General features: G+C 40.8%; 1 protein-coding gene across 1 annotated transcript in view; it reads right to left on the reverse strand.

Annotated features, from left to right (window-relative positions):
• LOC128045466 (sterol carrier protein 2) overlaps positions 1-18,158 on the reverse strand; it is a 110,188-nt gene extending 92,030 nt beyond the window's left edge. The window contains exons 1-5 of the mRNA XM_052637961.1: positions 18,014-18,158; positions 13,708-13,762; positions 8,106-8,177; positions 3,524-3,655; positions 2,001-2,065 (exon numbers count right to left, since the gene is read on the reverse strand). Coding sequence (XP_052493921.1) covers positions 2,001-2,065; positions 3,524-3,655; positions 8,106-8,177; positions 13,708-13,762; positions 18,014-18,082 — 393 coding nt within the window. The 5' untranslated portion in view covers positions 18,083-18,158. The remainder of the gene's footprint in view (positions 1-2,000; positions 2,066-3,523; positions 3,656-8,105; positions 8,178-13,707; positions 13,763-18,013) is intronic.
• Positions 18,159-25,032: the final 6,874 nt, after the last annotated feature.

A 25,032-nucleotide genomic window follows, 5' to 3' on the forward strand; every position in this document is an offset into this window, starting at 1 on the left:
GATGTAAGTTGGTACAGCCACTATGAAAAACACTATGGAGGCGTCTCAGAAAACTAAAAACAGAACTACCAATCCAGCAATTCCACTACTGGGAATATACCCAGACAAAACTATAATTCAAACAGACACATGCACTACTATGTTCATAGCAGCATTCTTCAAAATCAAGAAAACATAGAAACAACCTCATGTCCACCCAAAGATGAATGAATCAAGAAGATGTGGTACAAATGTACAATGGGATACTACTCAGCCACAAAGACGTGTGAAATAATGCTATCTGCAGCAGCAACATGGACGTAACTACAGAATATCATACCAACTGAGGTAAATCAGAAAGGAAAGAAAAACACTATGATTCCACTTCTATGTGGAGGAGTCAAAAACATGGTGCAATGAGCCTACCTACAAAACAGAAACAGATTCAAAGGACTAGAGGCCAAACTTGTGGTTGCCAAAGGGGAGGAGGGAGGGAGAGGGGTGGACTGGGAGTCTGGGGTTGGTAGACATTACATTTACAACAAGATCCTAATGTATGGCAGAGAGAACTACATTCAGTATCCTGTGATCAATCATAATGGAAGAGAACATAAAATAGAGTGTATATATGTGCATAATGGAGTCACTTTGCTGTACAGCAGCGTTCGGCAAAACATTATAATCAACTATGTGTGTGTGTTAGTTGCTCAGTCGTGTCCAACTCTTTGTGACCCCACGAACTATAGCCTGCCAGGCTCCTCTGTCCATGGAATTCTCCAGGCAAGAATACTGGACTGGGTTGCCATGCCCATCTCCAGGGGATCTTCCCAATTCTCCAATTTAAAAAAACTCAAAAAAAAAAAAAAAAAAAGATTAAGAGGGACTTCTCTGGTGGTCTAGTCGCTAAGACTCCACACTCCCAATGCAAGGGGGCCAACTTTCATCCTGCCAACTACAAACTGGCACTTCCAAAAGCATTTGTCAGCAACTGAAAGACAGTAACAAAGGCATCTGCCATCTGTCTCTGTGGAGGCTGAGCCTGTGCTGCTGCATTTCCCTAGAGGGAGCTCAGGGTGGGGTGGGGCACTCTGTGCTCCAGAGAAGCTGGTAGAACAGATGTTTATACAGTTAGATCTTTTCAGATGACCCCAGTCTTTGCATCTCTTCACATCGAGAAAAGCACTGAGTCCCTTCAGGGTGACATCAGCTCCTTCCGACCAGCAGAAAACCTTTTATAAAATAAGCACTTGACTGCATTGAACTCCCACTTCACCGAAATCATATATTGACCTTGTCTGACTGCCTCTTTGAAGCAGTCTCTCAGAGCTATCTGAGGTACCCCTTCCTGGGCTGCAGTCCTGATTTTGCCCCAAATAAAACTTAACTCAAAATTCTCACATTGTGCATCTTTTTAGTCAACAACCCCTAGTCAGGGAACTAAACCCCACATGCCTTAACGAAAAGAGCCCATACACCATAAAGAAGATCAAAGATGTGAGGAGAAGGGGACGACAGAGGATGAAATGGCTGAATGGCATCACCGACTCGATGGACATGAGTTTGGGTAAACTCCGGGCGTTAGTGATAGACAGGGAAGCCTGGCGTGCTGCGGTTCACGGGGTCGCAAAGAGTCGGACATGACTGAGCACTGATCTGAACTGCACTGATGCATACATATGGTCTTCTCAGGTTTCCCAGTGGTTAAGAATCCGCCTGCCAATGCAGAAGACCCAGGAGATGAGGGTTTGATCTTTGGTTCAGGAAGAATCCCTGGAGAAGAAAGTGGCAAGCCACTCCAGTATTCTTGCCTGGAAAATTCCATGGACAGAGGAGCCTGACAGGCAGGCTACATTTCATAGGGTCGCAAAAAGCTGGACACAACCGAGTGACTCAGCACACACGCATGCATACATAGGCAATCTCATTCTTCAGCTTTTGCGAGCTCTATTCATGGCAGTCAGATGGGCAAAGTTTTCTCATAGTGTTATAACAATTCCAAAATAAAAATAGATGAGACTCACGCCTACTGCAATGGCTCCCTGTTCCATCTTCTCAAACCCAAGAGCCAAGACACAATCTGCCAGACCTTGAAAGAAAATGTAATTATCTTGAAAAATTAAATTTCTAGACTCAAACAAAATACCCTTAAATACTTCTATTTAAACAAGTATGTCAATGTACACAAAATGTAAAAACAGTGTAGTCCTATAAAATTTGTAATAAGTGAAAAATTACAGAGAAAACTCCTATACACCTCTAGATACAAGGAAAAATCAATAAAGTATATACTTCCTCCTTTGATTTTGAGTGTTAATAAAACTTTTTATTAATGTGGAAATATGTTCCAATGAAGAACAAATACAAATAGCTAATTGTGAATTTTTAAACATTAAATAAAATTTTTAAAAATTTTAAAGAATCTTGATCAAAATCTCAACAGAACTATTTTTGGAAAGAGTAGGTATCTAAAAATGATGTTAATCTTCAAATGAACAGCAAAACAAGCAGGACTGCCAAATTTTTTCTTTAAAAAAAGAAAAAAATAAATAACAAGGTAGGGGGCCCAAGGGCTACTAGTATTATCTAACAGTGAGACATTATAAAGCTCCAAAAATTAGAACACCAAGTGAAAGTGAAAGTGAAGTCGCTCAGTTGTGTCCGACTCTTTGCGACCCCATGGACTGTAGCCTACTAGGCTCCTCCCTCCATGGGATTCTCCAGGCAAGAGTACTGGAGTGGGTTGCCATTTCCTTCTCCAGGGGATCTTCCGGACCCAGGGATCGAACCCGGGTCTCCCGCATTCCAGGAAGACACTTTAACCTCTGAGCCACCAGGGAAGCGTAGCAGAGCAATAATCAACAATCAGAAGAAAGAATAAAAGGCCTAATGAAGGAGCCTAGAACATTTGGAAATACAGACTATGATATATACCCAAGAGAACTGAAAACATGTGGCCACAAAAAAAGTTGTACACAAATGTTTATAGCAGGATTATTCATAAAAGCCAAAAAGTAGAAATGGCACAGCGTACATCAACTGATAAATGGGTAAACAAAATGTAGTATATTCATACAATGGATTACTATTTGGCCACAAAAAAGGATGCAGTACTGATACATGCTAAAATATGAATAACTGTGAAAATATTCCGGTAAGTGCAAAAAGCCATAAAAGGTCATATATTATATGATTCCATTTATATAATGTTCAGAATATGTAAATCCATAGAGACAGAAAGTAAATTAGTGGTTGCCAAGGGTTGTGGGGAGGGAGGAACGGGAAGTGACTGCTAATGGGTACAGCTTTCTTCTGTGTGTGATACAAATGTTCTACGATTAAACAGTGCTGATAGTTGCATAAACCTGGGAACATACTAAAAACACTGAATTCTATACTTTTGTGCTATATAATGTATGTATCAAAATTTTTATTAAAAAAAAAACATTAAAAAGCAATCCCTCTGAGGGTTGTATGGAGACATCATAAAAGAAGGGCAATAACCCCACATCTATTTAAGTACACTAGACAAATAGGCACTGCTCACCACCCTGAACCAGTTGTCGGGCCACAAACAAAGCAGTTGAGCCAGTAGAACAGTTATTGTTGACGTTGATTACAGGAATTCCAGTCAGTCCCAAACCGTGATAGATAGCCCTCTGCCCACTGGCAGAGTCACCTACATAGAAAAAAGAAAATTATCTATGCAACATGAGAATTATGGAGCTGCAAAATAATATAACACTACATTATATTTTTCTAGTATTATGCCTTTGTCTAACATAAAACATGGACATCTTACTCAGAAACAGTTTCAGCATGAAGCACCACTTATTCTGCAAATACAAAAATTCTCAAAACATAGTATATATTTATGCACTTTATTTACATAACACAGAGGTAGGAAAGTAGAGAAATGACCAAGTAATAGCAAACAACTCAATCTGGGTAGGGTTACTTGATAAAGGAAGCAATATTTCATGTATATTATCAGATATAAATCTCTGGATTATCAGGCAAATTTGGCCTTGGAGTACAAAATGAAGGAGGGCAAAGACTCTATTAATAGAGTTTTGTAAACAGAATGCACTGGTCATAGCAAACACTATCTTCCAAAAGCACAAGAGAAGACTCTACACATGGACATCACCAGATGGTCATTACCAAAATCAGACTGATTATATTCTTTGCTGCCAAAGATGGAGAGGCTCTATACAGTCAGCAAAAACAAGACCAGGAGCTGACTACGGCTCAGATCATGAACTCCTTATTGCCAAATTTAGACTGAAATTGAGGAAAGTAGGAAAAACCACTAGACCATTCAGGTATGACCTAAATTAAATCCCTTATGATTATACAGTGGAAGTGACAAATAGATTCAAGAGATTAGATCTGATAGACAGAGTGCCTGAAGAACTATGGACAGAGGTTCCTGACATTGTACAGGAGGCAGTGATCAAGACCATCCCCAAGAAAAAGAAATGCAAAAAGGCAAAATAGTTGCCTGAGGAGGACTTACAAACAACTGTGAAAAGAAGAGAAGCAAAAGGCAAAGGAGAAAAGGAAAGATTAGACCTATTTAAATACAGAGTTCCAAAGAATAGCAAGGAGAGATAAGAAAGCCTTCCTCAGTCAACAATGCAAAGAAATAGAGGAAAACAATAGAAAGGGAAAGACTAGAGATCTCTTCAAGAAAATTACAGATACCAATGGAACATTTCATGCAAAGATGGGCTCGATAAAGGACAGAAATGGTATGGACCTAACAAGCAGGTGATATTAAGAAGAGGTGGCAAGAATACACAGAAGAACTATACAAAAAAGATCTTCATGACCCAGAAAATCACGATGGTATGATTCCTCACGTAGAGCCAGACATCCTGGAATAAGAAGGCAAGTAGGCCTTAGGAAGCATCACTGCAAACAAAGCTAGTGGAGGTGATGGAATTCCAGTTGAGCTATTTCAAATCCTAAAAGATGATGCTGTGAAAGGGCTGCACTCAATATGCCAACAAACTTGGAAAACTCACAGTGTCCACAGGATTGGAAAAGGTCAGTTTTCATTCCAATCCCAAAGAAAGGCAATGCCAAAGAATGCTCAAACTACCGCTCAATTGCACTCATCTCACACGCTAGAAAAGTAATGTTCAAAATTCTCCAAGCCAGGCTTCAACAGTATGCAAACCATGAACTTCCAGATGTTCAATCTGGAATTTTAAAAAGGCAGAGGAACCCGAGATCAAATTGCCAACATCCACTGGATCATGGAAAAAGCAAGAGAGTTCCAGAAAAACATCTACTTCTGCTTTACTGATTATGCCATAGCCTTTGACTGTGTGGATCACAATAAACTGTGGAAAATTCTGAAAGAGATGGGAATACCAGACCACCTGACCTGCCTCCTGAGAAATCTATATGCAGCTCAAGAAGCAACAATTAGAATTGGACATGGAACAACAGACTGGTTCCAAGTTGGGAAAGGAGTACATCAAGGATGTAAATTGTCACCCTGCTTATTTAACTTATATTCAGAGTGCCTCATGAGAAACACTGTGCTGGATGAAGCACAAGCTGGAATCAAGACTGCCGGGAGAAATATCAATAACCTCAGATATGCAGATGACACCACCCTTATGGCAGAAAGTGAAGAAGAACTAAAGAGCCTCTTGATGAAAGTGAAAGAGGAGAGTGAAAAAGCTGGCTTAAAATGCAACATTCAGAAAACTAAGATCATGGTATCTGGTCCCATCATTTCAAGGCAAATAGATGGGGAAGCAATGGAAACAGTGACAGACTTTATCTTCTTGGGCTCCAAAATCACTGCAGATGGTGACTGCAGCCATGAAATTAAAAGATGCTTGCTCCTTGGAAGAAATGTTATGGCCAACCTAGATAGCATATTAAAAAGCAGAGACATTACCTTGGCAGCAAAGGTCTATCTAGTCAAAGGTATGGTTTTTCTGGTAGTCATGCATGCATGTGAGAGTTGGACCATAAAGAAAGCTGAGCGCTGAAGAATTGATGCTTTTGAACTGTGTTGTTGGAGAAGACTCTTGAGACTGCAAGGAGATCCAACCAGTCCATCCTAAAGGAAATCAGTCCTGAATATTCATTGGAAGGACTGACGCTGAAGCTGCAAAGAACTGACTCATTGGAAAAGATCTTGATGCTGGCAAAGATTGAAGGTGGGAAGGGAAGGGGACGACAAAGGATAAGATGGTTGGATGGCATCACCGACTCAATGGATATGAGTTTGAGTAAACTCCGGGATTTGGTGATGGACAGGTAGGTCTGGCATGCTGCAGTCCATGGGGTCGCAAAGAGTCTGACACGACTGAGCCACTAAACTGAACTGAACTGAATAAATCTGTTAAAACTGACTGATCAAAAGGCCATTTTTCTCTTCATATCAAAATTTCAAAAAGTTAAAAGATTCTGCATGCCAGGGTATTCCATAAAAATAATAATCCAAGTGGAATACACATTTGATTCTCTTTCCCAAGTAACACGGCCACCAAGGCAGACATGCTGGAGCAGCATGATGGAAACTCCTGAAGATACAGATGCTCTAGGAGTCTTCAAGGAAAACAGCAAGATTCAGGACCTCCTGTTCATAAATACGCTGTGCATCTCTTCGAACTAGTAAATTTCCCTTTAAGAATTCTCTTGATACCTTGAAATCTCAAAAAAATAATCAGAGATACACATAGAGATCATTTACAGGAATGCTTACTATATTCTTTTATAAGTAAATAATTTAAAATGCCAACAAATACGATATCATTTCTACTGCTAAATAAACTGTAGTAAATCCTCAAGACTAGCATATCATGAAATAATTTAAAACGTGTAAAAAGCCTAAGAATATTCTAAATGGCTATTAAAAGAGGGTCGATTAAACAAATCATGATATATCTATTCAATGGAACACTATGGTATCATTAAAAGAGACCAAGGAAACTCTTTAAGAAATAACTGGAATAGTCACGAAGAACTACTAAGTTTAAAAAAAAAAAGTGAAATATAAAATAGTATGTATTTACGCTACCATGTGTCCAACAAAAGAAAGGGAGGGGTATTTATACACTCACATGTATTTACTTTTACATGCATAAATCACCTATGAAAAGGTAGACTAAAAATTAATGTACACAGCACTATTATACACAAAATCGATAAGTAACAAGTATTTACTGTGTAACACAGGGAATGATATTCAACATCTATAATAACCTATAAAGTAAAATAATCTAAAAATATATATATGTAACTGAATCACTTTCCTGTACATGTCAAACTAACACAATATTTTAAATCAAATATACTTCAATTAAAAAAAAACTAAAAAGAAATGAGTGAAATAGTCAGCAAAGGGAACCACAGACAAGGAGACAGGATTCAGGGTGAAACTTTCCACTATATAACCATCCACCTTTTTCTTGTATTTTTATGTCATGTAAATATTTAATCTAGTCCAGAAAAAAAACTGAAAAGCATTAATGATCATGTGAAAGAAAACTGAACCACATGAGAAATACTGGATACAAAAAAATGAGAAAAACAGGTGACCAAAATGTATGTACCTAGGACCTAAATTTAAAAGGCAATTATGTGTGTATACATAATTCATTCATAATGCATTCACATACATTCGTACTCACTGAAGGATTTACACCAAAAAATTAATGGTAATAACATATGAATAATGAGATTACAGGTAACTTATTTTTTCTTGTGCTTTTACATGCAACATTTTTCTAATCAGAAAAAAAATATGGAAAACATTTTATTAGACACGAAAGTCAATAAAAGCAAATTTCAAAACAAAAAACAAAAATTTCTCATCTAAAAACTAATTACTTTTTCAAGGTAGTCATTTTTACATGAGTAATTTTTTCTTTTTTAAAGATAAGTGTTTTAAATGTGTCCCCTTTATTGGCAACACAATAATGGTAAAATATATATGTGTAGTAAACTAGGCTGACACATAAGGAAATTCTAAAAACAATGAAAATAAGACCCTGAATTCTGAGTTTTGAGGGTTAAAATTCACAAATTCTTCTGTATTGTTTATGTAGTTGATGACAGACTTAGGTGAACAACTTTTAGAATATATAGTCTCCACGTACCATAAACATAGCCAATACATGCCTGCTCCACTGCAGAATAAGGGATCTGTGCATCCGCTAAAGCCTTCTGGCCTATAAAAACAAAACAGTTTCATCACATAGCACTTTAAGTGAGTAAAAATAAGTTTAGAGTCTTACCGGAGTAAACCTAACTCTAGTGTGTTGTTGCTGTTTAGTCGCTCTGTAACTCTAATTTAGTTGCTGTTTGTGTCCAACGCTCTGTGACCCCAAGTACTATAGCCCGCCAGGATCCTCCCAACGCCTCTCTATGCGATTTTCCAGGCAATAATCTGGAGTGGGTTGTCATTTCCTCCTCCAGGGGATCTTCCCAACCCAGGGATCGATTCAATGAACTCAGCCTCAGATCAAATCATCTAAGCCTTTCTATAAGTTATCTTACCTTTCAAAAGTTATCATTTGGAGGGAGCTTCAAGAGGGAGGGGATATATGTATACCTATGGCTGATTCATGTTGAGATTTGACAGAAAACAGCAAAATTCTGTAAAGCAATCATCCTTCAAAAAAAAATAATTTTTAAAAAAAGTATCATTTCTTCCTCTAAGCTATGGTAACACTTTTTCACACCACCTTTTTTATATTTAACATTTCCTATTCTAACTGTACACCTAACTATAAATATATTAAACCCCAAGAGTCTTAGAGCTCCTTAATGGCAACGTGTCTTATTCATTTCTGTCACTCTATCACTCATCTAGAGGGCAAAATAAGATAGAATGTCAGTGCTGAGGAGCGGAACTGTGGGAGCACTCATATGGTCATCTTACAAAGCCAGGATCAAGAGATGACCCTGTCTATGGAACAAGGAAAGAAGCTTCAAGGAAGCTATCCAAAGGTGTAGAAACGACCACTGGAGGAATTGAGAAAAATTGTGAAAACAAGAAGAGGAGAGCGGAAGCTAGAGAAAAGGTTGACCTAAATCCTCATCTACCATAGTGAGAAACAAACGGATATCTAAAACTGATAAATCAAAAAGGAGAACAATTGTGGTGGAAAGAGTATTTAGAGACAGGGAGATAACCAACAGAAGAACTAAAGCCGAGACAGTTAAAAGAAGTTGCCCCAGAAGAGGTCTAGGAAGTATAAACCATCTGTGTGTATGTGTGTTTGTGTGTGTGTGTGTGTTCTAACCAAATGAATGCATCAGTTTAAAGATTTTTTAACTTAAGAAGATATATGTATGATTGACCATGGGATTGGTTTAGTCAGATCAGCTTTCTTTTCCTGCTTAATGGGGAGCCAAAAAAAAAAGAGCATTCTCATATGCTCCCAGTAAAACTAATAATGGTCTGAAAAATAATCTGACAAGACTGATAAAACTGTTTATATTCATTACTCCAATGAGTCTACTTCTAGGCTTTGTCCTCAAAAATAACCAGTGATGAGAACAAATATTTGTGTTCAGCAAGATATTCACTATAATTCTTCTAAAATATCAAAAAGCTGTAAAGCAAATATACAGCAAAAATGATAGCATACTGTTATACAGAGTGAAGTAAGTCAGAAACACAAATATCATGTCTAAATGTGTATATATGGAATTTAGAAAAATGATACTGATGAACCTATTTGCAGGACAGGAATAGAGACTCAAACATAGAGAGCAGACTTATGGACACAGCGGGGGAAGGAGAGGGTCAGACGAGCTGCGAGTGGTATTGAAATATGCACGTGACTGTGTGTGAAACAGGCAGCTAGCGGGGAGCTGCTGCATAGCACAGGGAGTCCAGCCTAGTATCCTGTGACAACCTAGCCAGATGGGTCAGAATGGAGGGAGAAGGGAGGTTCAAGAGGCAGGGGATATGTGTATGCTGGCGACCCACTCCAGTACTCTTGCCTGGAAAATTTCATGGACAGAGCAGCCTTGTAGGCTACAGTCCATGGGGTCGCAAAGAGTCGGACACAACTGAGCGACTTCCCTCACTCATGGCTGTTTCATGCTGATGTATGACAGAAACCAACAACATTGTAAAGCAATTATCCTTCAATTAAAAATAAACAATTTTTTAAAAAAATTTTAATTATGGCATAAATATACAAAGAAACATGTAAATTTAATTTTTCTCAATTTTGACAAGAGAAAAGCTTAAAATAATACGTTTTAGAAATCATGATACATATTTAGAATGTGATCCCAGAGAGCCATAGAAAAAATAAATATTAAAAGAGAACAATATTAACAGTAGCTAGGCCTGGGTTCAGAGAAGGCAATGGCACCCCACTGTAGTACTCTTGCCTGGAAAATCCCATGGACGGAGGAGCCTGGTAGGCTGCAGTCCACGGGGTCGCTTAAGGATCGGACACGACTGAGTGACTTCACTTTCACTTTTCACTTTCATGCATTGGAGAAGGAAATGGCAACCCACTCCAGTGTTCTTGCCTGGAGAATCCCAGGGACGGGGGAGCCTGGTGGGTGGGCTGCCGTCTTTGGGGTCGCACAGAGTCGGATACAACTGAAGTGACTTAGCAGCAGCAGGCCTGAGTTACAAACTTTGTTTTCATTATTATATATCTATGTTCCAATAAATAACATGCATTGCTCTTATAATTAGTAGGAGAGAATGAGTTATGGTGAAAAGGTATAAGTTTGAGCCTGTGCTCTGTCCTTCCTCTAAGCGGCTAAAGCATCTTGCACCTCCCATGGACTATTCACCATGTATGTGAACTTGCCTTATTTTCCGTACTAGAGGGCAAAGGCTCTGAGATCTGTACACCAGACTTTGACTGAATCTTCCCAACTGACCGGGATGCACGCCTTAATCTTTGATGAACATTTTCTCCTAACACCAGGTTGTCTTCATATATTTTCAGATTTAAATCATTATTAAGTAAAAATGTTAAAGGGATTAGAAAACAAAGGAAGCACAGAAGTAACTATTAATATCGGAAACAGTTTCAAAGAGTTACATGGTGTTGCTTTACCACTTTGCATTTAGCTGCAGAGGAATTCCTAACCTTTCTCTGAGGCAAAGAAGATGGGCAGGACTGTGTAACGAGTAAAAAGTCTCCAAATAATGTGACAGGACACAATTCTGCTGGTTGCGCTTCCCTCCACACTATGCATTTAGGAAATAATGAGGGCGGAGAAGGTAGCAGAACCTCCTCCTAAACCAGTTTGGAGAATTAGAGGGTAAGACTTCCGGTAAACCAATTCTCTTGCCTCAGCACCACAGCTGACAAGTAGGTCCAGAGGGCTGAGTACAAAATCATTTATAATATCTCAGGGACTTCGCTGCCAGGTCATGCTCAGATACATGTTCAATTAAACATGACTGATGTAGGCTGAAGGTGAACATACTCCCCTAGAACTATATCAGATATGTGAACAGAGTTACCCTTTTGCACTTCTCACCTCCCTCTCACTTCTCACAATTGGAACCAAGGGGTTTTATAAAAACAAAGCTAAGTTCTAAAAGTGCATTCTACATAAACAATTCTTTTTTTAATTGAGTTTATTTTCCTAATAATGTCTGCAAAACAAGAAAATTGTAATCAGTAAACAGAGGCAATCAAGCTGAATTTCTTGTTATTAGACAATTCCAGAGGTAAATTCAAACTTAATAACTTCATCTCAACATTACCATCTTATAATCAAAATATTCTATCCATATGTTATTATAGTAACCACTTTTAACTAACAAAGAAACAGAACAAAAAATACATAGAAAAACTGATTAAAGCATTTCCTATTTCAAATAAAAGTAGAAGCTGTTTGGAGACAATAGTAAAAAGGAGAAGATTTAACAACCAAACGATAAACACTGAATGAATATTGTACACCTAGAGAATCAACATCAGCAAATCAAATCTCACGAACCTTCCTTTTGGGGGACAGACATGCTCTGATTTCCTGTATAGCAAACACAGAGCTGCAAAATGGAGTTGAAATGAAATCTAATTTATGAACACTGAGTGAACAAGTACTTGGAAAGACAAGGAGTGTTTAATGAAAAATGACAATAATTTTTTCTGGGTTGCCTGGCAATAATCTGACAGGGAAAGGAGGAAGGGGAAGGCTTCACAGGAGAAAGACTGTACCTAAAGAACTTCATGGAACCATGAAGTTTCCAAGGCCTCCATGTGTGGGAAGCCTTTGTTGTTCAGTCGCTAAGTCACATCTGACTCTGTGACCCCATGGATTGCATTATTCCAGAATTCCCTGTCCCTCATTATCTCCCGGAGTTTGCTCAAATTCGTGTCCCTTGAGTCGGTGATGCTATCTACCATCTCATCCTCTGCCACCCTCTTCTCTGTTTGCCTTCAATCCTTCCCAGCATCAGGGTCTTTTCCAATGAGTCAGCTCTTCGCATCAGGTGGCCAAAGAATTGGAGCTTCAGCATCAGCATCAGTCCTTCCAATGAATATTCAGGACTTATTTCCTTTAGAATGGACTGGTTGGATCTCCTTGCAGTCCAAGGGACTCTCAAGAGTCTTCTCCAACACCACAATTTGAAATCATCAGTTCTTCAATGCTGAGCCTTCTTTATGGTCTCACACTCACATCCGTATGTGACTACTGGAAAAACCATAGCTTTGTCTATACAGGCCTTTGTCGGCAAAGCAATATCTCTGCTTTTTAATATGCTCTCTATGTTTGTCATAGTTTTCCTTCCAAGGAGCAAGCGTCTTTTAATTTCATGGCTGCAGTGACCATCCACAGTGATTTTTGGAGCCCAAGAAAATAAAGTCTGTCACTGCTTTTACTTTTTCCCCTTCTATTTGCCATGAAGTGATGGGATCGGATTCCTTGATCTTAGTTTTTGAATGCTGAGTTTTAAGCCAGCTTTTTCACTCACCTCTTTCACCCTCATCAAGAGGCTCTTTAGCTCCTCTTCATTTTCTGCCAGTAGAGTGATATCATCTCTACATATATGAGATTGTTGATATTTCTCCTGGCAATGTTGATTTCAGCTTATGACTCATTTAGCCTGGCATTTCCCATGATATACTCTGCATATAAGTTAAATAAAATGAAGTGAAGTCACTCAGTCGTGTCCGACTCTTTGCGACCCCGTGGACTGTAGCCTACCAGGCTCCTCCGTCCATGGGATTCTCCAGGCAAGAACACTGGAATGGGTTGCCATTTCCTTCTCCAGGGGATCTTCCTGACCCAGGGATTGATCCCAGGTCTCCCTCATTGGAGGCAGACACTTTAACAGGATGACAATAAATAGCTTTGTCACGCTTCTTTCCCAATTTGAACCAATCCGTTGTTCCACGTAAGGTGCTAACTGTTGCTTCTTGACCCGCATACAGGTTTCTCAGGAGACAAGTAAGGCAGTCTGATATTCCCAAATCTTGAAGAATTTTCCACAGTTTGTTGTGATTCACACAGTCAAAGGCTTTCATGTAGTCAATGATGCAGAAGTGGATGTTTTCCTGGAATTCCTTTGCTTTCTCTAGGATCCACTGAATGTTGGCAATTTGATCTCTGGAAGCCAGAATTTCCCTTAAACAACTGATACCTAAGCTTAGACTGCTTGGCCCTGAAAAAGCTTCCTGTGAAGGTTGCAAGGCTGCTCCACAATCAAGACAGACCACACAATACATTACAATGTTCAAAGATCTAAATGTTCTATTTTACCTGCTTCCTTTGCCAAGTCAGGGTAGTCTCTCGTCTCGACGCCAGGCTTTGTGAACTAGAAATATAGAAGATAACAAAAGGAAACACTGTGGTGATAGTCTCTCACAAGAGAGAACCACAGAAACACATTCCTCTAGTCATCTAAACAAAATCAGTATCTATCAGTGTTGCTGGACTCTGATAATAAATAATATACAGCTTGTACCCGCAGGGAACTTATGTAATGGAAGGCAGGCAATTACACAACAGTGTACTAAGTACAGAATGATCTGGGAGAGACAACTACCCAGCCTCAGAGGACTAGAATGGTTTCCCAGAGGAACTGATATTTATTTAAATAAGGTATTTAAGGATGAGTAGGAGAATCTCAGGGACAGGGGAGCCCGGTGGGCTGCTGTCTATGGGGTCGCACAGAGTCTGACACGACTGAAGTGACTTAGCAGCAGCAGCAGCAGCAGCAGCAGGAGCTAGGTAAATGAAAAAAAAGCAAAGTCCACAGCTAAGAAATGTAAAAAATAAATAAAAACCTACCCTAAAGCCTATAATAAAAATAGCAATCTATTGCCCTCCACTCACTAGTCTTACTTGCTCCCAAAACTTTCAATCCTTTCAGATATTTATTTTATAAAATGTCACATTTCTAAATATTCTACTATTATTTCTTGACATCAATTTAAGAAATTATATCATAGTCTTCAATAAGGGACAATGAGAATTAGGTCTCTTAGACCACCTCACTTATATATTTACAGTTCTCCATCCTCCTTATACAGTGGAAACACAAGTTTTAAATTAAATCACTACATAGTGCTCACGTTATTAAGCCAATGTTGCTTATTATTGAGCCAGGCTGTATATTATGATTATATGTGCTTCATTGAGCAATTTGTTTTGTTTTTCCTGGAGTTAACTGCCTCATTTTTAAAAGTTTAAGCAAACACTCTTGTAATCATTGACAAAGGTTCTCTCCTTCACCAAATTCTCTTCAAGCTTCTCTGATTCCGCTTCTCTACTCACATGTACTGCACATTGGACTTTTGCAATAGCATACTATTTATTAAAATCTGCCCTAACACTTTACCTAGTGTCTACCTTTATCTCTGACAACCACACAAACTGAAAAACAGAACTTCCCTGCCACTCCACACACTCTTCTAAACATGCTGTCCCTTACCTCAACCCCGCCTCACCCCCAAAGTAATTACTATCCTGATCCTTATAATAATTGCTTCCTTGTAGTATTTCGTAGTTCTATCACCCAAGTGTCTTGGACACTATATTTCAGCCTTGCCTTTTAAAAAAAATTAGGGGTCTTTTAAATTCTCTTTTAATTTACAGGTTCCCCTCCACTACATGTTTTTCCTCTCAACACATCTCTTAAAGAACCCAGACGGCTGGGACAGTAGTTTCCCACACTCTGGACTTTGTAGATCGCATACTCATACAGTTCAACCTGTTCCTCTGTTCTCTGTCCCACAAATTGGTAGCCGGATCCAGAATCTTGCAGACTCACTCTATCTCTTTGGCAAAACTATCAGTAGTGGTCTATTTTTTCATCTGGAAGCATATGATTTTTTCTCTTTGTGTTGTTAACAGCTCTTAGTACTCAATGATTAGAACCAGTAATTCTCAAAACTTCAGTCTCAAGACAGCTTTACATTCCTAAAAATCACTGAAGATGCCAGAACTTTGATCATGTGGGTTATAGTTATCAATATTTATCCTATTAGCACATATAACAGGACATTTAAAATAACAATTCACTCAAAAAAAAATTACATGTTAACATAAATAATTTTATTAAAAATTATTATATTCCCCTCAAGAAAAACTGATGAGGAGCATTGTTTTGCACTCCAGCAATTCTCTTTAATATCTGCTTTCATAAGAGGCAGGTGAATTCTTACATCTGACACAGCTGATTCTTCATTCAACCTATGGCATTATTTTTTAGGTTGAAGTCTATGAAGCAAATCTGACCTCACACAGATATGTGGTTAGAAAAGGGAGGAGGACTTTAATAGCCTTTTAAGAAAATTCTGGGTATTCTTTTTTAATAGTAGCCTAAAACGTGAAAAGTGGGAGTTTCTGACAGGCTAAAGGCAATGCTGAATTTAAAAGAATATCAATCAACTTTTCATACTCTTGCTATATTCAAGTCCACTAATCTTGCCCTTTGAGTAAAGTGATAATCTTGACTTTTCTCTGAAGTCTTTTCACATAATTTCCAAAATTTGCCCTGAAGCTAGCATGTATCTGATCACCAGTGCTCTGGGAACAGGGCTGGTAATTACTATCATTTAATACTATACAGAATTCCATTTAATTCCCTTTTTTCAGCTTGGGCCTCACTCCTGTCTTCCACTAAACCTAAAGGTCAGATGATTCTAGAGACACATCAGTTCAGTTTCTCCAGGGAACAAGCCTCCAATACCTTGACAAGGAACTGATAGTCACCTAGTGGTAAAAAGGATCTTGGAATCCAATTATACCACGGAAGTGTTTTTCTTCCCTCCTCTCATTCCCACCTTACTTGACATCTAGTACATGTAGGTCCTAAGCCTTCTCAAGTTCTGCAGGAAGACTCAACCAGCATAATCCTTCCTCAAGAACCTGGGCTCTGAGTTTCTCTGTTTTGCATCAGTAACCACACTTCCATCAGCTTTTAATCATCCACTGTTTTTCTGACATCGTTCTACTGTTTCCTCTCCTAGTCACTTCACCCTGATCGGTTAATACTTTAATTTCTTTACTGTCATTTTTGTCAGAGTTGGAAAGCACCAAAAGAGATAAATTCGTATTACCAATCTACTACACTTAACCAAATGTCCTAATACATCATATTTAAATGGTTTACCCTTTCCTTCTCCATATTATACATTCCTTAAGAACTTGGGTCTTTGGTAATCATGCAGATGGAGCCCTCAAGAGGGGACTACTATATAAATTTTTTTTTTTTATTTTTTAGAGGTATTCCCTGGTGGTCTAGTGGCTTAGAATCTGAGCTCCCAATGCAGGGGGCCCTGGTTTGATCCCTGGTTGGGGAGCTAGAACCAACATGCCACAGCTAAAGATCCTATGTGCTGCAAGGAAGACCTGACACAGCCAAATAAACAAAATTTTTTTAAAAGGAATGGGATTACTGCCCTTATAAAAAGATCCCCTAGATTTCCCTCGCCCTTCTGCCATACATAGCTGTCTATGAAACACAGAGCAGGACCTTAAAAGTTTAAGGTTGTTTTCGTGGAAAGAGAACTTCCCATAGGAACCCTCTGTCACAAAGCATATGCATTTAATAGTGTTCAACTAACAATGAGCTCTTCAAGCACAAGGCATTTTCAAAGTGCTACAGGTATAGCAATTAATTAACGTGGGAGATAGCTATATGCAAAAGAAGAATATAGACATATAAACAAAATTTCAGGATAAAATATCAAGTACTGGAGGTTAAGTACAGGGCCCTACCGGACAGTCAGGAGAATCAGAACTTCCTGATCAGAAGATCTGAATTGATCTTTTAAAAATGCAAACAAGTTAACCAAGTGAAGCTAAATGGTCTTAAGTAGAGAAAACAACAGAAAGCAAAGCAACAGAGGCATAAAAAAGTTTGCGATGAAACTATCACTACTTTGGCATCACTGGAGCACAGAGGTAATGAGCATGTCAAGAAATGAGATTGTAGCTGCCTCTGGCCTCCTGAGTACCAAGCAGAGTACCATGTGAGAAAGGCAAAGATGAGAGGATGCAGAAAACCTGCCACCTGTGCCAAGACGCTGAGCATCACTGAGATTTCTACTCCTACACTTGCAACTGAGAAGGGATCCAACACGCAGTATTCCTGGAAGTGCAGGGCTGGCGACATTCACGACCTGCTTTCCTTCTGAGCATGGGGCTAACCTTGCCTCAGTTACAGGTCCACACAACTTAGGATTCCACCCATATTCAAAGGAGGTGCGGAGTTCGGGTCATCTTGAGGCCTTCTTCACAGACTGCGCCCCAGGAAGAAAAGGGAAGAAGGTGGAACACAGGCCGCAGAACAACACTGCGACATTATGATTCCGCAGAGACATCAACATCACAACCCATCCGAGTCGCCACTCTGATGCCTCACAGACAAGGAGCCGAGCTGGGCGGTGGGAAGCCAGTGGCGCCCTCCGCTAGGAAGGGCAGACAGACGGACGGCGTCAAGTCCTGACACCCCACACCCGACCCAACCCCCGTTTCCCGGTCACTCAGGGCTCCCGCGGCCTCACCCAGGCTGAGCGAAGCCGGGAGCCCACCTCCAGGGACCCACAGCTCTGTTTACCTTGGTCATCCCTACCCCCACCACAAACACCCGGTTCCGGAGCAGAGACTGTGAAGCGGACAAAGTCATTGTTCGAACCACTGTGGGCACAGGCGGGCGCAGCGGACGTAAAGCTTGCGGATCTGAGGTTGGCGCAGCCTGAAGCCGCAGCTCCGCCTGAGCTCTTGGAGTCAGGGAAGCAACCGGAGGCGGCCGAGGGGCGGGGCGGGGCGGGGCGGGCAGAACTGGAAACGTGCGCATGCGCGGAGCCACCGGCGAGGACTGCGTAGGGAGGGAGGTGCCAGGGGACTCCAGCGGACAAAGTTCAAGGCGAGAATTCACCGGTTGGTTGGAAGCTCCGTCCCTTTCAGCCCTTGAAAAAGGCTCCATAGGCTAGTACCAGTCCTTCAGGTTTCAATTCTCTATGCTGAGGGCTATTGCGGCCTGCAGCAAGGTCTGAGATTGAGGGGAAGGCTGGATTCACGAAAGGGCAGCCCGAGGAAAAATTTTGAAATGTTGGGAGTTGCTCTGTATCCTATCGGTCGAGAAGTTAGAAAAGATACACTACGGGGGAGGGGGGACAGATTTTATTGTATGAATGTCTAAAATAAAACCAAAGTCCTGTCACTAGCCGTGTGACTTTTGTGTGTGTGTGTGTGTGTTTATAATATGGTCTGTTTGTTCATTATTTATGTATTTTTGGCTTTGCTGGATGTTCCTTGCTTCGCGCACTTACTCTAGTTGTAAGGGGCAGCGTCCAGTCTTCCTTGCGGTACACAGCCTTCTCACTGCGGTGACTTGTCTTGTTGGGGAGCACAGGCTCTGGATGCCCCGGCTTCAGTAGCTGCAGCTCCTGCGCTCAGTAGTTGTGGCCACCTGGGGCTTAGTTGCTCAGGGGCTTGTGGGATCTTCCCAGACCTGGGATTTGAGCGAACCCGTGTCCCCTGCATTGGCAGGCAGATTCTTACCTACTGTGCCACCAGGAAAGTCTGCTGTGTGACATTTTGTCTTGTGAGGATTAAGGGAGGTGATAGAAGCAAAGCCTTTAGCACTTGATACAGGGACTATATATATGTAGGTATGTTGTGGATATATTATATATTTAGGGGATGATTTTTATTGGCTGATTCTGAATTTGCAGATTTTCCTATGGATAAGAATGAATCTGTAACCCCAAAATCAATACTGCAAGAGCTCTGGAGTTGAGGGGGAAAAATATGTGAGTTGCCCCACATGTCTGTTCTCAGTTGAGGTTACACAAGACCCTGTCTAGTTCATGCTGTAAACAAATGTGTTTCTCATGATTTCATGCCATGTTTTCACATTTTTGTGTTTTGTTGTTCATTTCACCATTTAAAAATCTCCCGCAACCATGGTGCCTGAAGCACTACCTGGTATACCTGTGAAGTTCTACCTGTGAAGAAAATACTGAACTTGGCTCATACATGAGTTATAGTGTTATTGGCCCTGAGCTCAAATACAAATAACAAGATGTCTTTAAACAGAAACACATAAAACCAGCTTATTTATTGATCAACTGACAAAATATGTTGTGGGCAGAGACTTGCAGGTGCCTAACCCTATATTTTCCTTAGGAGCAATTGTTCACTGTTCACTAATTTGTGTTCACAGAAACTTTTAGAAAATAACACCAAACTCTGAGAACTGACTCTGTATGTGTGTATGTTTGTAAAATTTCTGAGGCCCCTTGCAGTCTTAGGGTGTATGATAAGAGCCTCTCATAGATCTTCATGGCATAAAGCATCAGATGCTGGAAGGTCACCTCCTCCAGTTGTTCTTAGGACTGGTAGAATTTAAGGCCAGGTGTTCATTTAACAAAAACTCCAGTTGGCTGCTGAGAAGTTACTGGGCAGGAGGTGAAAAGACAGAGGACTTGGGGCAAGCTGGGGTGTTTCTGAGACTGACCAAGCTATCTCTGTGGGGACTGAGTATCCTGTCTGTGGGCAGGAGTGGGTGGGTAGGGACATGTTCAAATTGATGCTGACTGGCCTCAGCTCAGTTCAGTTCAGTCACTCAGTCATGTCCGACTCTTTGCAACCCCATGAATTGCAGCACGCCAGGCCTCCCTGTCCATCACCAACTCCTGGAGTTCACCCAAACCCACGTCCATCGAGTCGGTGATGCCATCCGGCCATCTCATCCTCTGTGGTCCCCTTCTCCTCCTGCCCCCAATCCCTCCCAGCATCAGAGTCTTTTCCAATGAGTCAACTCTTCACATCAGGTGGCCAAAGTACTGGAGTTTCAGCTTTAGCATCATTCCTTCCAAAGAACACCAAGGACTGATCTCCTTTAGGGGGTTGCAAAAGACAGACACACTTAGCCCTGAAGGGAAACTGAACCAAGTGGACTCTCAGTTCATAGGCCATTTTTATTATTTCAAAAGACCTTATAGAAATTGCACATTTATATATACTGTGCCACCCCGCAATAAAAATCACCAAAGGTTCAGAACATCCATATTCAGAGCCCACTTTCTACTGGATCAGAGCATCTGGGAGTAAAGCTTAGGCATGAATGTTTAGTTTTACCAGGTGATTCTAAGGAGCCTCCACTAAAGAATGGGTCAGCTTAGTAAAATCTTCACCTGGTCAGACAAGGGGCAAAGAATCTCCCCTTTTCCTCTCTATCCCTAGAGCCTAGCATAAGGCAGGCACTGAAGAAGTCATTAAGTGGAGAGTTGTTTCTTGAAACTCTGATTATGATTGGTGGATAAACAACACAATAGAACAAGAAGTCACAGGGTCCAGGTTAATTATCGTGCAACAAATGCTCCCTGTCCATTGGATATTGGTTTCAAAATAGAGCCCATAGGTGGAGACGGAATAATAAACATTGCAGTTAATACTGAAAACGTTAGAAAGGGACACTTTCCTTTCCAATGTGGAAGACTAGATAATCCAAAAATTCTACCACAAAATATCTAGAAATGCTCCATAAAATACAACAAATGTTCTTTTAAAAGTATACAATATAGGAGAGAGACTTTTCTTGTTTTAATTTTATAGTCCTCTGTACCGTTTGAATGGTTTGATCTTATGTGTGTATTACTTTTTTTTGTCATTACTATAGTATGTCTTATTTTAATTCTTGTCGTGTTCATTTTCATTTTAACTAATTATTTTTGAGTAGACAAGACTTAAAACATGAATCAAGATTCAAAAATTTTAAAAAGTCAAACTGTAAAATTTCTCCTTCCTACCCCTATTGCCAGTTCCTGAGTTCCTCTTCCCTATCCTAGAAATATTTTATGTAGCTACCTTATGAAAGGAGTGGAAACACCGTGTGTGCTCGGTTGTGTCCGACTCTGCAACACCATGGATTATAGCCCACCAGGCTCCTCTGTCCAGGGAATTTTTCAGGCAAGAATACTGCAGCATATCATTTCCTGCTCCAGGGGATCATCCCAATCCAGAGATCAAACCCGCTTCTATTGTGTCTCCTGTGTTGGCAGGTGGATTCTTTACCACTTGGGAAGCCACACAAGTGTATATATGCACACCTAAATAATGCTGTCCTTCTCTATAACACAACTTTTAGCTTTCTTCACACACTCTGATAGCTCAGTTGGTAAAGAATCTGCCTGCAATGCAGGAGACCCCAGTTCAATTCCTGGGTTGGGAAGATCCGCTGAAGAAGGGATAGGCTACCCACTCCAGTAGTCTTGGGCTTCCCTTGTGGCTCAACTAGTAAAGAATCCGCCTGCAATGCAGGAGACCTGGGTTTGATCCCTGGGTTGGGAAGATCCCCTGGAGAAGGAAATGCTACCTACTCCAGTATTCTGGTCTGGAGAATTGCATGGACTGGGGTCGCAAAGAGTTGGACAGGACTGAGTGACTTTCAATTAATTAAATTAAAAATCACACACTATTCCAATGTTGACTTTTTTCATACAATAGATTTTGAAGCCCACGTTAGAGCTTCCTGTGTTTTTTTTTCATAACTGCATAGTATTCAGTGTATCACTTCAGTTCAGTCGCTCAGTCATATCTGACTCTTTGCGACCCCATGAACTGCAGCATGCCAGGCCTCCCTGTCCATCACCAACTCCCAGAGTCCACCCAAACTCATGCCCATTGAGTTGGTGATGCCATCCAACCATCTCATCCTCTGTTGTCCTCTTCTCCTCCTGCCCTCAATCTTTCCCAACATCAGGGTCTTTTCCAATGAGTCAGCTCTTCGCATCAGGTGGCCAAAGTATTGGAGTTTCAGCTTCAACATCAGTCCTTCCAATGAACACCCAGGACTGATGTCCCTTAGGATGGACTGGCTGGATGTCCTTGCAGTCCAAGGGACTCTCAAGAGTCTTCTCCAACACCACAGCTCAAAAGCATCAATTCTTCGACACTCAGCTTTCTTTATAGTCCAACTCTCACATCCATACATGACTACTGGAAAAACCATAGCTTTGACTAGATGGACTTTTGTCGACAAAGTAAACCATAATTTATTTAAGCAATCCCTGTTGTATATTAACATGGTTTCCAGTCTTTTGTTATTAGAAGCAATTTGTATATATGATATTTCACACCTGTGTAGGTATATCTGCAGGCTAAATTATTAAAATTGGGATTTCACAGTAAAAAATAGAGGCAATATCTAAACATAAACTGTCATTTAGCCTCCATTAAAGATATTCCTATCATCATTGTCAGAGTGCTCTGCATATATCCCTCAATAACTAAAACAGGACTTCCTTGGTGGTCCAGTGGTTAAGAATCCATCTGCCAGTGTAGGGGACACGAGTTCAATCCCTGGTCCAGGAAGATTCCACATATCTTGGGGCAACTAAGCACAGGCACCACAACGACTGAACCACGCACCCGAGGGCCCATGCTCTGCAACAAGAGAAGCCATTACAATGAGAAGCCCTTGCACCACAACTAGAGAAAACCCATGCACAGTAACAAAGAGTCAAGAAACTAAAACAAATAAACAAAATTAAAATAACTAAAACAACAATTTTTATTTCATATTATAAATTCAGAAGAGATTATTAAGGGAGTTTGGCATAAAACTGGCAGGATTTAAAAGGAGAAAAAAAATGTTATTATTATGGCCCTGTTATTACTACCACTCTAATCCTACCTCCATTGCTCCTTTGCTAAGCTTCCTTGGAATCCCAGAAACAATCATAATGTAGAGAGGAGGCAGAGCACCTTCTTATTTTAAAACCCAGGCACCAGATTTCCTCTTAGGAAAGGAAGTTTCTTTACTTGGTGTATTAGTTAGCTGCTGCTGCTAAGTCGCTTCAGTCGTGTCTGACTCTGTGCGACCCCAGAGACGGCAGCCCACCAGGCTCCCCAGTCCCTGGGATTCTCCAGGCAAGAACACTGGAGTGGGTTGCCATTTCCTTCTCCAATGCATGAAAGTGAAAAGTGAAAGTGAAGTCGCTCAGTCGTGTCCAACTCTTTGCGACCCCATGGACTGCAGCGCACCAGGCTCCTCCGTCCATGGGATTTTCCAGGCAAGAGTACTACAGTGGGGTGCCATTGCCTTCTCTGATTAGTTTGCTAGCGTTGCCATAACAAAGTCACAAACTGAATAATTTAAACAGCAGCAATGTATTTCTGCACAGTTCTGGGGGCTAGAAGTCTAGGATAAAGGTAATGGCAGGGTTCATTCTGTCTGAGGCCTTGGCTTCTCCTTGGCTTCTAAATGGCCATCCTCCCCTTTGTCTTCCCCTATACTCATCTGTATTTAAAATTTTTTTTTCTTCTAAGGATATCGGTTATTTTTATTTAAGGCCAATTCTAATGACCTCATTTTAACTTAATTACCTCTTTAAAGACTGTCTACAAATACATTGTGAGGTACTGAGGGATAGGACTTCAACACATACATTTGGGGTAACACAATTCAGTCCATAACAGCTAGCTTTAACCTCCTTAAGTATGAGAAGTGAAGTCCCACAGTTGTTTCCCAAACTCCTGTAAAAATATTTCTATGCAGCACCCCACTCCAGTACTCTTGCCTGGAAAATCCCATGGATGGAGGAGCCTGGTGGGCTACAGTGCATGGGGTCGCAAAGAGTCGGACACGACTGAGCGACTGAACTAAACTATACAGCCTCGGGTCTGTGACTCTTTAAGGAGTGGCAGAATTGGAGTTGTGCCCAGTAATGTGGAGAAAAGGGACAGGGAGAGATGGCCTGGTGATCCATAACCTGAATTAATTTGTTGGAAACAAGGGCAGCTTACAAACAACCAGAAGTGAGATAAGCCCCAATTAACCTTGAGGGTCACAGAGAGGAACTGTCATGAGCTAGTGACAAAGATTCTATCACTGAACTCTAGCCAGGGTCCTCTGAGCCCTCTTCTCTGCTAGGCTTCAGCCTCCCCTAAAGTAGTGAGAAGAGATTTTACAAGGAGAAGAAGGAAGAGGGAGGTGGGTGAGCCAGGACGGTGTACAGTCGGGGAAGTGAAAACTTTCAAAATACACAGAGTGGGGTTAGTCCACGTGGAACTATTCTAGCTTTGCTGTCCCTTCTGCAAGCTTAGGCTCCCTCAGAGACTGGGAGATAGGAGCCCTGCCTTCAGATGTTGGCTGGAACAAACAGTAATTTCTTTTGGCAGTCTTGAGTTTTCTTAGGCAGGCACTTTACAAGGGGCTAGAGTCATTATAGGGATGTGTCCTTGAGCTATTAGAAACTATGTTAAGAGTTCAGTTCATGCTGGACATTTCTCTTTTGCAACAGTATATTACTGATTAAAATCTGTTTTCACTACTTTAGCTTTCAGCTTTCTTTATATTTGGCACATCATTTTTATTACCTATGCTTTACAGATATAATTTTGGCACTTAAGAGAGATTGGCAGTCTTGTCCAAAATCACACAGCAGAGCTGGGCTTTCTCCTACCCATGTCTTCTGGTCTCCAACAGGCTGAGGGTGTTCCCAAAGGAGGAACAGTTTTTGAAGGCCTGGGGCAGAGCAGCGAGCTTTCAGCGGGAGGCGGTGGTGGAAGGCCGAGTGGCCTGTTCGCAGAGTAGGCCCCAATGCTGTGCGCCCTGACCAGCACCCT

This window comes from Budorcas taxicolor, chromosome 3 (genome assembly GCF_023091745.1).
Source record: "Budorcas taxicolor isolate Tak-1 chromosome 3, Takin1.1, whole genome shotgun sequence".
Classification (NCBI taxonomy): Eukaryota; Metazoa; Chordata; class Mammalia; order Artiodactyla; family Bovidae; genus Budorcas; species Budorcas taxicolor.